This window comes from Helicoverpa zea, chromosome 30 (genome assembly GCF_022581195.2).
Source record: "Helicoverpa zea isolate HzStark_Cry1AcR chromosome 30, ilHelZeax1.1, whole genome shotgun sequence".
Taxonomy (NCBI): Eukaryota; Metazoa; Arthropoda; class Insecta; order Lepidoptera; family Noctuidae; genus Helicoverpa; species Helicoverpa zea.
The window spans coordinates 6,002,108-6,016,044 of record NC_061481.1 but is presented as its reverse complement, the minus strand read 5'-3'; the positions used below and the strand labels follow the sequence as shown (position 1 = coordinate 6,016,044).

Genomic DNA, 13,937 nt, shown 5'->3' with positions numbered 1-13,937 from the left:
TGTCGGTAAAACTGCTGTATCTTTTGATCGCGTTAACTTAGAAGTTTGATTTTTTCATTGCTTAAAGGGACAATAGACCTAGGTATTTGGTATAAATTTCAATTTGGTACCTTTATTCGTTCGTGAGAAATAAGGTAGTAAGTTTCATTTTATTAAAATATTTTTATTATATTATATAACAAAAAAAAATGAGATTTTCGCAATTTTTCCTATATTTGCATTATATAACAATGCTTCATGCCAAATTTCAAGATTCTGAGTTTACGGGAAGTACCCTGTAGGTTTTGATTCCTTTGCGAGTGTCGAGAATTTGTTGAAAATATCGACATAATCGGTTGTATCTTTTGATTGGCTTGGCTTAGAAGCTTGATATTTTCACAGCCTAAAGGGACAATAGACCCGAGTATTTCATGTGAATTTCAGCTTGATACGTCCACGCGTTCTTAAGATAAAGGGTCTTGACAGACAGACAGACAGACAGACAGACAGACGGACAACAAAGTGATCCTATAAGGGTTCCGTTTTTTTCCTTTCGAGGTACGGAACCCTAAAAAGCAGACGTTTTTGCTGTCACAGAACTTGGGTCTTAAAAGGCTATAGATGCGACCTTTTGGAAATCGGTTAAAAGCTTGTGCCTAATCTTATTGCGTCATTTGTTTTCTAAAACAAAGCTTACACATTACAGCTGGTCTCGCGCCGACGTGCCCTGACTGTCGAGCAACCTTCACCGCGGTAGGGCACTGAACCTTATGCTATGCAGCCCGTTTGTTGCAATATTGAGTTGTAGCGCGTTTCGTTCCTAAGAAAATGGCATAATAATGGCGCGTTACGCGAGTTTGATGCGTTTGAGCGTGTACTATGACATCTGGAATTGGCAACTTATGTAAATAGTTGTAATATTTATTTTTTGTAAGATACTTATAAGACCGAGAAGAAGACTCATCAGGGCTAAGGCACCCCGGGGCTGCGGGATGTTCGAAAGAGTTACCGCGGCCCTGGTACATAAAAAGCCTACGAAGAAACAGGTTGGATTTTTTGTCAGTAAAATGTCTGATACTCCCTCACCGCTGCTAACCCACAGCGGGAGGGGTAGGTATTTTGATTGATTGTCATTTGATACATAGATGATACCTAATATTTGCCATCGCAAAAAGAAAACCTGAGAAAAGATAAGACGGATTGGCTGAAAGATGACATGTGTAAGGTGGGAGTGACAGTCAGTATAACGAGTGATTGGGAATAATAGCGGAAGATTCCAAAAAAACGTGCCTGACTGAAATTATTTCCCGAATTTGCTGCGAATTTCTACCACGGCTGCACGGGGTGCGCTGCGATCTGCTCTCCCACGCATCCACCACGCACGACCTATTTCAGAGAGGCGAATATCGGTGTCGCGGTGATGATGTCGCTCTTCCACCTTCACTAGGACAACAAATAGGCAAGGAACGGCGTTATCAAACATCCAAGTCTAAAATTAAAGGATCCTTAATGCCGAACTCAATCTTGACCGGTTATTATAGTTATCGGCACGGATATTGAGCTCTCGGCGGAAGAGTGGGGATCGCTTTGCGCACTGTATACATAAGGCAATAAACCAATAAATCGCTTCTGCGCAGGTGAAGGTCAGGGCTCAATATCCGTGCCGATAACTATAGCCCCCAACTGAAATCAAAACCACGCAGAACATTCTCGAACATTGAAATTGAAAAACAAATTACATAACAAGGCGCTAATAAATAATTTCAATATCATTTGGAACCAGTTTCTAAGTTTAATAACTAAAACTGTACGACCTTATTCGAGTCCCTTTCACTTTCAGTCACCAGAACTTGCTTAAAACTAACTTATGCTCAACTAGCTGTTGCCCGCGGTTTCACCCGTGTGGTGTACAAACTATTTCTCGCACTTGGATAAAATATAGCCTTAGATGTCACCCGGGAATTATGACGTAGCTTTCCAACAAAGAATTGTTTAAATCGTTTCCGTAGTTACGGAGTTTTTAGAGTGTAAACAAGTTTTTATAGCAAGTAATAAAAAGTGATATTTTGAACGAATTTTGTTTTATCTGGGCATATCTCACGTTACTGCGCCGTCACTAATAGCCATCTTCACAACGGAAAACTTATTTGACGAGAGCTGAACTTATCAAATGTCACATCCTATTATAAATCCTATCATCATTTGAACTTTTAAAACCTAACCTTTTGAACTATAAAGACAAAGAGTTGGCATTTAGCTTACATTATATACATATTTATTACCAAACCAGCTAGACAGGTTTGTAAATCGGCAACCGCATGGCAGGCATTACGAAAATAACTTGCGACATTCAAAAAATTGCAATCATTTTCTGTCTGGGTGCCTACAATAATTTTTTGAATCAAAATATTAGTCCATGCATTAGCTTGGGCAAGTGTTTTGAAGAATTTGAAGGTTGAATAATATGACTTACTTACCTTCTATTCAAAAATTGAAATAGCAATTGGATAAAATAGAAAAAATGCATGGGTTTATTATTTTTTAAATAGTTTTGAAAAATCTATCTTTCTCCGTGTGAGAGCAGGCCTGTGCCCAGCAGCAGTGGGACTATAAAAAACCGGCCAAGTGTGAGTCGGACTCGCGAAAGAAGGGTTCTGTACCATTATTTATAAAATGGACAAAAAATCACGTTTGTTGAATGGGATTCCACCAAAATATTTATTCAATTCTAGTTTTCAGTATTTTTGTTATAGCGGCAACAAAAATATAGCATCTGTGAAAATTTCTGCTCTCTATGACGGTTCATGAGATACAGCCTGGTGGACGGACGGATGGACGGACAGAGGAGCGAAAACAATAGAGTCCCGTTTTACCCTTTGGGTACGGAACCATAAAAAGGCGATAGAAAAACCGTTCTCTTCATGCTTTGAAGATGGCTATAATTGGAATATGATGCACTCACGCATGCCTAGTACCTACTTAGTATTTTTTTCGTGCATTTTGTGTAGGACCAACTTCGGGGAGGTAAAGTTATGTGACGGGTAGGAGTTCTGTTCAATGAGTATGTCAGGCTTACCCCGGAGAGTCTCAAGATGCCTTAAAGGAACAAAATTTTCTATTGCTTTTCACACCTGCTTCATGAGAAAAGAAGTAAAATAAAATGCATTTTCTTTTTAAAAAAAGGTACTTTAATAATTTTATCATTAAAAGGAACGATATAATGTAAAATCTCATTAATATTTTACCATTATTGACTAAAATTTAAGTACAGTATAATACAAGAGCCTAGTTACGTAGATAGGCTCATAAAATTGCTTCCTTTACAAACTTAAGCTTAGGAATGCTAAAAAACCTGAGATTTTTACAATACAAAAAAAAAAACAATAATTTATATCTATTGAAAACCGAAAAATAACATAGTATAAAAAATACCTAATTATTTAATTTCACAACAACGAATCATTATTTTTAATAACGTAAAATATAATAAAATATTTCTGTCAATTTAAAACATATTTTGAGAGTATAATATTGCCAATTTGCTATGCCTTGGATTAGCCAGAGACCATACGTATGGTACTATATATACTAGGTACTATACATTGGTATACAATTCATTACATAGATTCAATACAGTTATGTAAATAATAAATTGTATTCAGGGTCTATACTTCATTTGAGTAGGCACTTCTTATCGAGTGAGCTGCAGGTTTAATCACCTAACAAGCCCTAGGGTCAGACTTTCCTCAATACCGCCTGACAGCCTCTGACGTGGGATTGTAAGACTGCTACTGAGTAGCATTCGGGGACGCCGGCGACACGTCCTAGGCACGGGGGTGTAGTCAAGTGCCTACTCAAATGGAGAATAGAAAGACATTGTAATATTTAAACAATGCAGTCCTGTCTTTGTCTACTTCAATAAAATAAGACCGAGAGTACTATATTACAAGTATTTTAATTAAATGTGATGTAAGGTAGCCTTAAAGTGATAAAACCTATATTGATCCTAACGGTTCTCCCAATAATTTATAAATCTGTAGATTTCCTTACTAGAGATAGAATTTTTGTGAAAAAAGTATTTACAAAATTAAAATAACATGGCAGTATATTAAAAGCTTTTGTTTTATGCACATGTTAAACACTAATATTTTTTATTCAGAGGCAGTCAAATAGCTCAATAAAATTTTGTGCATATTTTGCAGTAAAAAAGATCTATCCTTTTAATTCAAGTAATTACTATTATTTCTCCTCCACAACAGTAAAATAGTTTCAGAGCCTATTCTCAGCAAACAGACTAACAAACAATATTTACAATAATTCAATTAAATTTTCCAAGAAAACTCTACCTAAACAAAAAATATTTCTTCGAAAAGGAAGTACGATAAAAATCATTTTCAATCTAGCCAATTTATCTACGTATTTATCTTTCAATCACAACATTTTAAAGTTTTTTTTTTTATCAACAAAATACAGATTTCTTCATGATTACGATATTATAACGTAATAACATAGCGCCTCGACGAAGGAGGTCAGACCAAACAGGTCTTATGTGAAACGAGATTCACTATGCGACCTTGAAAGTAAAAGCGTTGGCGCCAAATCAGATACAGATTATAAAATTCATTTTGTAAAAATAGGTTCTACACTGCAAAATTTTAGTCGGCCGATAGTTTGTTTGGGTTCATAGATCAGTAGGAAGATGAATGCTAGTACGCACGTAACAAAGATCAAGTATTTAGCCGATATCAGTCCGACTGAAAACTTTGATTGGAATCAAGATTTTCTTTAGGAAAAAGTTTTTGCAGCCATCGGGTCAACTGTCGGCCGACTGTTAATCTGCATTGCGCTGGTAGTTTTAACCTGAATGCTTCGACTGACAGCGGAAAATTCAAATATTATTTTATATTTTTTCGATGTTTTACCTAAGTTAACATTCGATATGAGGCGTGATCTTAGAGCAAGACGCCAATGGCGCCGTCGCCGGCTACGTATCCAAGCAGTTAATATTGAAATGTATATGGGTACCTAACTCACTTGGCGACGTTTAAGTAGCCAGACCTGCGCCGCTGGCGACGTCGCCATGGCGTCTTAATGAGGCAGAGCTCTTATTATTCACGGCTATAATATATCCCAAAATATTTTTCGGTGTCCTTGTTTAACTTTGAAAGTTCTTACAATTCAAATGGAATCTATACTAATATTATAAAGAGGAAAACTTTGTTTGTTTGTTTGGTTGTAATGAATAGGCTCAAAAACTATTAGGCCGTTATTAAAAATTCTTTCACAATTCGAAAGCTACATTATCCACGAGTAACATAGGCTATATTTTATCGCGGTGCGGGCAGTAGTTACCCCGGGTCGCGGGTGAAACCGCGGGAAAACGGCCAGTACGTATATAATTTTAATCACTTTCCGTCGAAGCATTAACTTAAGACTAACTATATTTCCCTTAAGACCATTTTTATAATTTCCCATCTATGGTTTTTAATTGCCTCATTAATTATTTAATAGAATATTTCTTGTGATGATGATAGAAATGCATGCAATCTAACATGAAAGCTAAGCTTTCTGATTTCCAAATAAAAATATAATCATGATACTTAATAAGCTGTCATTAAACTAATTACAATAAATTGTGTAATAAACTAATTATTGCCTCAATTACTTAATCGAAAGCAAATTAAAATATAACGATAAATTTCCTAAATAATAATGACTTAAATTTCACATCACTTACACCTTTCAAATTAAAATATTGTTGTTTTTAACTCAAATAAATAATATAGAATTTGTATTTTTTTTCTGAATAACTTCAAAAGTTATTTTACCAATAGCTAAACAGAAGAGATTTTTCATTTGCCTGATCTTTAACAACCAAAAAGTTTTTATATACATTTTTTTAAAAGCACATACAGTACTAATGATTACCGTTCACTCCGTTACCGTTGGCTGCGGACTCTTGCATATTCTTCAAGTGGTAGGGGCTGATTGTGAAGACCTCACCGCTGACCAGCTCTTGTAAGTTCTCCCCACCGTACGACAGAAGCGGAGAGATCTCCACATCAATGTTATCTTCCACAATTCCGCCGGCTTCCCTGATGTATTTTCGGTGAAGTCTTAACAAGTCCTGCTTGGCAGTTGACGGACAGTCTTTCTTAGCAGCATCAGCGTTCTTCAGAGCAGAGAACTCCACATCTCTGGCCACTTCCAAACAAATGAAGTTCTCAGCAAACTCGAACACGTCAAATATAAACTTCTCCATTTTGATTCCGTTCGGTTCTGTTGGCTTCTGACGGATCCCTTCATGGTCTATATATGGAATCTTCTTCTTGGCCACATGGAGTTTCAGTTTAGATTCAAAGTTACAGATTTTGTTTAAGAATTCTGATGAGAAGTAATGATTGCAGATGTTACCGGCTGAGAATGTGAGTCTGCCGTCAGCGGTACGACTTTCTGCAGCCTCATCAGTCAGTTCTGAGTATTCCACAACCTTGTAATGTCCATTCACACGACACACCACACCTACAGCTTCACTTGGAGAAGACTTCTGAACAACTTTTGCAGCACAATCAGCATTTTTGCTCTTACAGTAACCGATGAATACTGGATCAGCCACTTTGATCAGGATATTGTCAACAGAATGAGCATGTAAGTGCTCAACACCACGCTTAGCTATATCGGCTAATACACCCTGGGATTTCAATGCTCTGTAGAGTCCTCCATTACCATCAGGGGCTGACGCAACATGATGCTTCTCATCCAGGAATATTTTTCCCTCAAAATCGAAACACGGCAATGTTCCCTGCTCAAAGTACACAATATCCTCCTCGTTCAAACCGAAATAGGAATGACTTTTGAAGTAGTCTGCGGTTGGTCCCCTCGTGTGCTCCGAAGTCATTATATACCAGGTAATACGACCTTCTTTTCCATACTTCTGAGCTGCCATTTGCTGCACTCTGACAATTCTTTCAGCTTGAATTTGGAACAGGGTTTTTCTCGAAGGTAAGCCGACATCGTACATACCTTTCGGATGGCCGAAGCCGAGCCTGGTAGCTTGCCCGCCCGCGAGAAGTAGCACACCGACCTTTCCATCACTAATTTCTTTCAAACCAATACTTTCATACTCTTCTATTTTCTCGTTCGTCAAGTTAGGAACAGCTTCATAATGAGAGTCGGGAATCGGCTTCAAGTCTTCAACTTTTTCCGAAATAACTTTGCTCGTATCATTCGCCCGACGGAATAACTCATTGACTTCGGCCAAGTCGATTTTTTTTAAATCACTAATCAATTGGTCCCGCTGTTTTTCGTTCAGTTCCGGCCAGTATTTCAGCAAGTGCCCTTGACCGTGGCTGTTTAGGTTCTCGATCAAATTGTCGTACGACATTATTTATCGTGCTATGTCTGGCCGGCGCGATTAGAAAGCGAACACTGGCTCATAGTTGCGAACAAGTACAAGATAACATTTTCACTGAATCTCCCACCACGGCTGAGCAAGATACACGTCGGCTCGATTTGACATTTCCATACATTTTTGTATACAAATGCCGTATTTACATTCGTGGATGTACCATGTTACTAACTTTGCGGTATTTTGAATGGCAGCAGTATACATTGCTTTGTTTAACAGGCATTCTGTTCGGTTTACTAAAAAAAAAGCGTCAATTTAGATTGTTTAATATTTGTAAACAATGTTTTGTCTATAGGTACCAGTTTTCAGTGCGTTCTGAATTGGCTAGACTTTATTGTTATGCCGTTTTAATAAGTTTTAAAGTAAAGGTTTTATTACAATTTCAAATAGCAGTCGTCGTATTTTCTTACCAAACACTAAACTAGATTAATCATTCTTATTTCAATTAACATTGCAAAATTATATCAGCATTTTACAGAAAACTTTTTAATGTTCTACATTTCACGCTAAGGTTTCCAAACGCACACTACAAAATTGTCTATGGTATTTTTTGACATTTATTATTTTTAATTTCATCTCGTTATTTCATCAGCAGCATTCAGCATTTAAAATTACAAAAATACTCTTGTTCTAAACATGTTCCTTAATTAATATGATTTAATGTGAATAATAAGCATTGTTTTAACGTAAGACTATGTTGTTCAAGCTCGGGGATTTACCAGAAGTAAACGTCAGAGGTTGAATGAAAACTTGGGATTAGTTAATTAGTCTATGGCCGCCATGCGGGCGACCTGTCAAAAAAGATGTCAAATGTCTTCATTCAGAAAGTACTTTATTTACTCCTGATCGCGATTGAATTCGTGCTTGCTATTGTTTACAGTGTGATAAACAGTATATTTTTATTACTGAAATTGTTATTACATTACGTTTTTAATGTAAATATGACCGAATCATCGAAAAAACGCAAGAGAAATTCAAATGACCAACCTAACCAAACGGTTGCCCTCCGCGGTGCTATAGATGCAAACTGGCAAAAGTTCTTATCAAGCAGCCTTATTATGGACAAGAAAACAGAGAAACCAGCTCAGGAAAATAACAAAGCTCAATATTCAGGCACATTCCGTCGCGCTAGGAAGAAAAAGGCAAAAGACCACGACAATGTACAAAATGACATGAAAACTTTAAACTTGGCTTCGAATGGAGATACATTAGTCAATAAAGTAGATTTAGATAAAAACTGTAACTCTAACAATGTTAATGGTGCTGTGAAAAACAATAATAACAATAAAAATCGTATAACAAAGTTCTTAGCGATGGATTGTGAAATGGTAGGCGTAGGTTATGACGGTAACGATCATATGCTTGCTAGAGTGTCCATAGTCAACAAATTCGGAGACTGCATCTATGACAAGTTCGTGAAAGCGCGGGAAGAGGTCAAAGACTATAGAACAGATGTCAGTGGAGTGAGAAAAGAGGATTTATTGAACGGAGAAGATTTTACCAAAGTTCAGAAAGAAGTTTCTGAACTGATTAAGGGAAGGATACTAGTTGGTCATTCTTTGAAGAATGACTTGTCTGTATTGTTCCTCTCACATCCTAAGAGAAATATTAGAGATACGTCAAGATATAAACCGTTTAGGAAGGTAAATATTGTGTCTACTAAACTAGTTGTATTTTTAATTTTCACTGACATCCTAAGCGAACTTCTTCCTATAACTCGAAGCTCCTATAATCTCCTAAGTGTAACAGATAAATACTATGTTGAAAACCGCATCAAAATCGGGTCAGCCAAACTTGATATAATCCCACATAAAGGTCAAACCGAAAACTCATTTTTTGAACTCAGTAAAAAAAGTCTCCTCTCTATCACATTAGTAAAGATAAACTTCCCACTTTTCAGATAACCAAAGGCAGCACACCGTCGCTCAAGCGGCTCGCTAAGGAGATCCTCGGCATAGACATACAGTCCGGCGAGCACAGCTCCGTAGAAGACGCCCGCGCGGCCATGCAACTATACTGCAGTGTGGCTCGACAGTGGGAGCCAACCCTTGTTGACAAGCGCGGCAAGAAGAAAGTTAACCCGGATGATGATTAGACTAGTAAAATCTGTTTTACCCATAGATTTAGGATAGTGCTACAGTTTGATAGTTTGGCAATGCATGACAAATAACTACATGTTGTCTACTTTTGAAGCCATCAAACACAAGTTTCAATAACAATATCTAATAAGTTTGTTATTTACACTGTAAATACCGATTTTATAGTTCAGACATGAAAATTTCACTGAACTGATGTAGTAAATTTTTTGCTTCACTAAAGTCCCTTGATAGCCAAATTATCTACTATTCTAGATCTATGGTTCTCACCCATTTTTTTATAATATTGGTATATGTTAACCATGGGATTTGATCATTATTCCTTTTCTGCAAAGTGATTAAAAAGTAGCTGTCTAAAGTCAAATCGATTTTTGTATCAAATTGCATCTAAATCACTTCAGCTGATTTAAAATTAAAGTAAGAAACATAATAAATAATAAAATATGATTATAACAAAGAAATTAATTGCTGTATTACAAAAAAGTTAAACAGATTTTTAACTCTTGTTCAAGAATGTATGCAAATGCAAGATTTTCGAAAACACCTGTCAAACGTCTGTTTAACTTTTATGTAATGAATACCAAAACCTTAATGGTATTTTTAACATAAGCTTTTTATAGGATTTTTTTCTCATGGTTACTACATAACATGTGCTAAAGAGATCATCTTCTATCATTTTAGACAAATTTTCTCCATGTTTCCTAACTTGTGTAGCAGGATCTACCGTTGTGATTAAATTACTTAGTTAGTTAACTAAGTAATTTAAGTTGTAAAAAAAAAAATAATACTTACGAAATTATAGTTCGTAAAACAAGCTGTTTTTATAAAAATGTGTCATGACGAAGTGGACACACTTATATTTTTATTCCTTTCGTCAATGAACGTTTACGGTAGATTTGACTGTAACAGTGTCACACTAGTGCATTTTCCACTCCGTTTTTGGAAAGTCTGCTGTGTGAAAACGCTGTAGTAGTTTTCTAAATGCCTTATTTGTAAATAGGCTAATTGAACAGATGTGTTGTGTTCGAAATAATTCAGTCAGTTATCAACTTATGATTCAGAATGTCATAATTTTGTCACATCATGTAATTTTTTCTATAACATTCTTATATTGCTAAAATCTTTTGCAAATGTGTGTCGTGCCTTTTACATTTTTCATGTCCTCGGGCGCGCCGTGGCGGCCATGTTTTCATAGACAATCTGATTCTGTTACCTCGCTCGAATTCTTATGCTCAAGTTCATAAAACAACTGTTTATTATGAATTTTCTCGTTCAGTTTTCTAAGTAAATAGTTGTTTTGAAATAGAGCATCTGTACTTTAATTCACCTAAACTGTAGGTACTTAGTAAGAAGTAAAATGTTGAAGGTTTTTGCATGTCAAACCATAGATTGGAGAAGAATATTCTTCATTCACTAACGTGTTCCCCGATGTTGATGTTGCTGATTAAATATATTTTTTTATTATTACGAATTGTTGTTTCATTTGTTAAATGCACCTTTGGATTAAATAGGTAGAATGGGAGGTTTTCTATATGAGATTTAAAGAAAAATAGTTCCTAAGAAAATAATGGATGATAGATATATTTACATTTATTAGAGCAACAAATTACACATTTGTTTCTCCTATGTATAGTCTAGTTTGCTGTACTTACATAAATTATAACCGTCTCTAGGTTTCTTCTTGACTTCTTTTTACAGCGCCTCTAGCGGTCGCTTACGGAACTAGCCATACAAAAACAAAACGTCTGTACCGAGTATCGATAGATACTATTGCTTTACAGTTTTACACTTATGGTAGAGTTACAGAAAGATCTTGGCGGGTTTTAATCAGTAAGTCTGACCCTCCCTCACGCTGCACCCACAGCTAGGAGTTACTTGATGATTTCCTACCAAAAAACGGTGCGTGAAGTCACTTGGGATGCATTAAAAACGTCAGGCGAGGAGAAATAAAATAGTAGCTTTTCAAAACGAACTGCACTTTATTATGTCAATATTACTTTATTACAAATTTTATAATATTATGCCACAGTTAAAATTCAATTTTTACATGACGCTAACTATACTATAATCTAGCTGATTTTCGTTGCTTGCTCAAAAATGTATGGATGGACATTTTATACTGGGACAAACATTTTTATGGCATTTACTGTACTGTATCGATATGGGTATTAATGAATGAGGCTGACAAATGACATAATTGAAGTCACCATTTTGAATTGAAATTATTTTCAGTTTAAGTTTTATCAAATATGATATTTTGAGATGGCGTATTGCATATTGTAGTTCATCTGTCATCCTCATAACATATGAGTAGCCTTGTATAGGACCCACCGAGCAATCTGTTTATGTTGCCATTTTTAAAACATCTTTGAAGGGATTACAAAATGTTTTTCAATTAATGGTTAGTTATCAATCTCCTTCTATTTTGAGCTCATTAAATTTCCTAGTCCTTGTATTACTGAATTAAACGATTGTTAAGCTTTAATTTCCTATGTTGGTAAACTAAACAGATTGCTTGGTAGGTCTACACTTCATCTTTTTTGTCAAAACGTGAGGCATATACAGTGAATATTAGACATTTTGTATCTGGGGAATTTTCTCTAAAAATTGTGCTTAATTTAATGTACTCATTGACTCGTACAATTAACTTCTAATTTAAGGCATTTGGGCATTCTTGGTTACATTTGTGAAGATAGTCAAGATTTCAAGTATTGGTTAGAAGAGTTATTGTAGGTTATTGTCAGTGAGACATATTTTGTTGTATCAATTTAAGATTATAACATGTACCTGTCAATTTGACAGCTGTAGCCGCCATATTTGTTTATGAGCTGTCATTATAAATACGTATGTTTTCTTCAATTTTAAAATAGCAAGTATGGGCAAATAATATAAAAACGATAATAGGTAGGTATTTATACAGAAATTGATAATATGAATTGGTAGAATTAATCATAGATCAATTTAAATTACAAACGGTACATAACGATGACAGCTCAGTTACGTACATTTTGGTACATACTAAATTCTCATTGATCAATATTCAACTATTATCTGAAGAAATATACGTTAGAGTTTGTTAACATTTTAAAGTTAGAAGTGCATATATTTTACATACTATTATATACAATAGAATATAATCACATATTTAGTTAAATAAAATTGATAATAAATATACCTAATACGGCCGCCTTTACACTTGCAAGTAGCTTACGATAAATTAACAAAATGTCGCTTACACTAATTTCTTAGAACTTCTCACAACTTACAGAAGTGAGTTACGTGATTTTTACATAAGCGACTTACAAATGAAAAGTCGGGATAATGTTACTCAATGACGAAATTTAATAAGGTGTTTATTGTCATAGACCACTAGAGGGCGCTGAAATCAACGAATTAAATAAGTATATCTTTTTAAATATTTCAGTACAAGCAACGCAATGACTAGGTAGAATAATGATTGAGGGGCAACTACACAATCGTCCATGCTGGTCGGCGGTTGATTTCTATAAACTATCCGCAGTTTTGCGATTGACATAATTTATATAAACCTTATGTCAAAATGGATAGGTCGGTTATAGAAATCTACCATAAGTTAATAGTGACTGTTCCTGTTCAAATTACATATTAAAACAGTGCACAATTTTCAGCATCATTTCACTCTTAAAACAAATATGGATTTTTTTAATAATACTCTTTTATGACAATCGCAATTAACGGTCGATCAGCCTTAGCTATTGTGTAGACGGGCCAATATATAAATAAAAAGATTTTGTTAATAACTTTATACAATAGTTTTTCTACTTATTGTGCATTAATAACGTTCTTAAATTGTTCTTAGAGTGAAGATTTACACTTCCATATTTATACAAATATGCATTTTTATTGCATTACTAATATTCGAATTCAATTTTTAAAATTCGCGCCATTTTTGCAGCTGTCATTAACAACTAAAATATTCGAGGCCGAGGTCAATATAATTTTTGTCTTATTATAAAAGTGTACAATACTGTTTTCAAATTATTATTATTATAATAATTATAAGTTTTTACCAATCAAAATACTATTAGAATTAGGTACGGAATTTTTGAGACACGTTAAAACATTCCATAGACAATCTATCCATTTGGTATGCATTTAACTAAAGATAAACCATCTTGCTGTCTTCTTTATCTAAATAAATATGGCTAAAAATCAATGTAAACCATTACTTAAGCTAAAGCAGTATTTTCTTTGTTTAATATGTATTTGTGTAGTCATACCAAGATTGTTATCCTTTAGTTAAATGCCTACTCAAATGAAATAAAGGTACGTTTCGTGTAAATCTCCTCCATATTTTTTTTTTCCACAACAATGCATTGATGACAACTATTAATATTAAACACTAGCGGTTTCACCCGCGTCCCGTGGGAGCTACTGCCCGTACCCGGACAAAATATAACCTATGTTACTCGGGA

At 35.1% G+C, this 13,937-nt stretch overlaps 2 protein-coding genes across 2 annotated transcripts; one reads left to right on the top strand and one right to left on the bottom strand.

Moving 5' to 3' along the window:
* Positions 1-4,449: 4,449 nt before the first annotated feature.
* On the bottom strand, positions 4,450-7,525 carry LOC124644703 (UDP-N-acetylhexosamine pyrophosphorylase-like protein 1). The gene has a single exon (XM_047184212.1). It carries the CDS (start codon positions 7,361-7,363, stop codon positions 5,897-5,899), a length of 1,467 nt encoding a protein of 488 aa, XP_047040168.1. The 5' UTR covers positions 7,364-7,525; the 3' UTR covers positions 4,450-5,896.
* Positions 7,526-7,971: 446 nt separating this feature from the next.
* Positions 7,972-10,954, top strand: LOC124644704 (RNA exonuclease 4). The gene is made up of 2 exons (XM_047184213.1): positions 7,972-9,030; positions 9,288-10,954. Exons 1-2 carry the CDS (start codon positions 8,191-8,193, stop codon positions 9,480-9,482), a joined length of 1,035 nt encoding a protein of 344 aa, XP_047040169.1. The 5' UTR covers positions 7,972-8,190; the 3' UTR covers positions 9,483-10,954.
* Positions 10,955-13,937: the final 2,983 nt, after the last annotated feature.

Excerpts from the sequence above, each read along its gene's own strand:
- LOC124644704 (XM_047184213.1), top strand. The coding sequence starts at position 8,191 with ATGTCAAATGTCTTCATTCAGAAAGTACTTTATTTACTCCTGATCGCG. Across the intron at positions 9,031-9,287 it reads GATATAAACCGTTTAGGAAG|ATAACCAAAGGCAGCACACC; the intron begins GTAAATATTGTG and ends CCCACTTTTCAG.
- LOC124644703 (XM_047184212.1), bottom strand. The coding sequence starts at position 7,363 with ATGTCGTACGACAATTTGATCGAGAACCTAAACAGCCACGGTCAAGGG.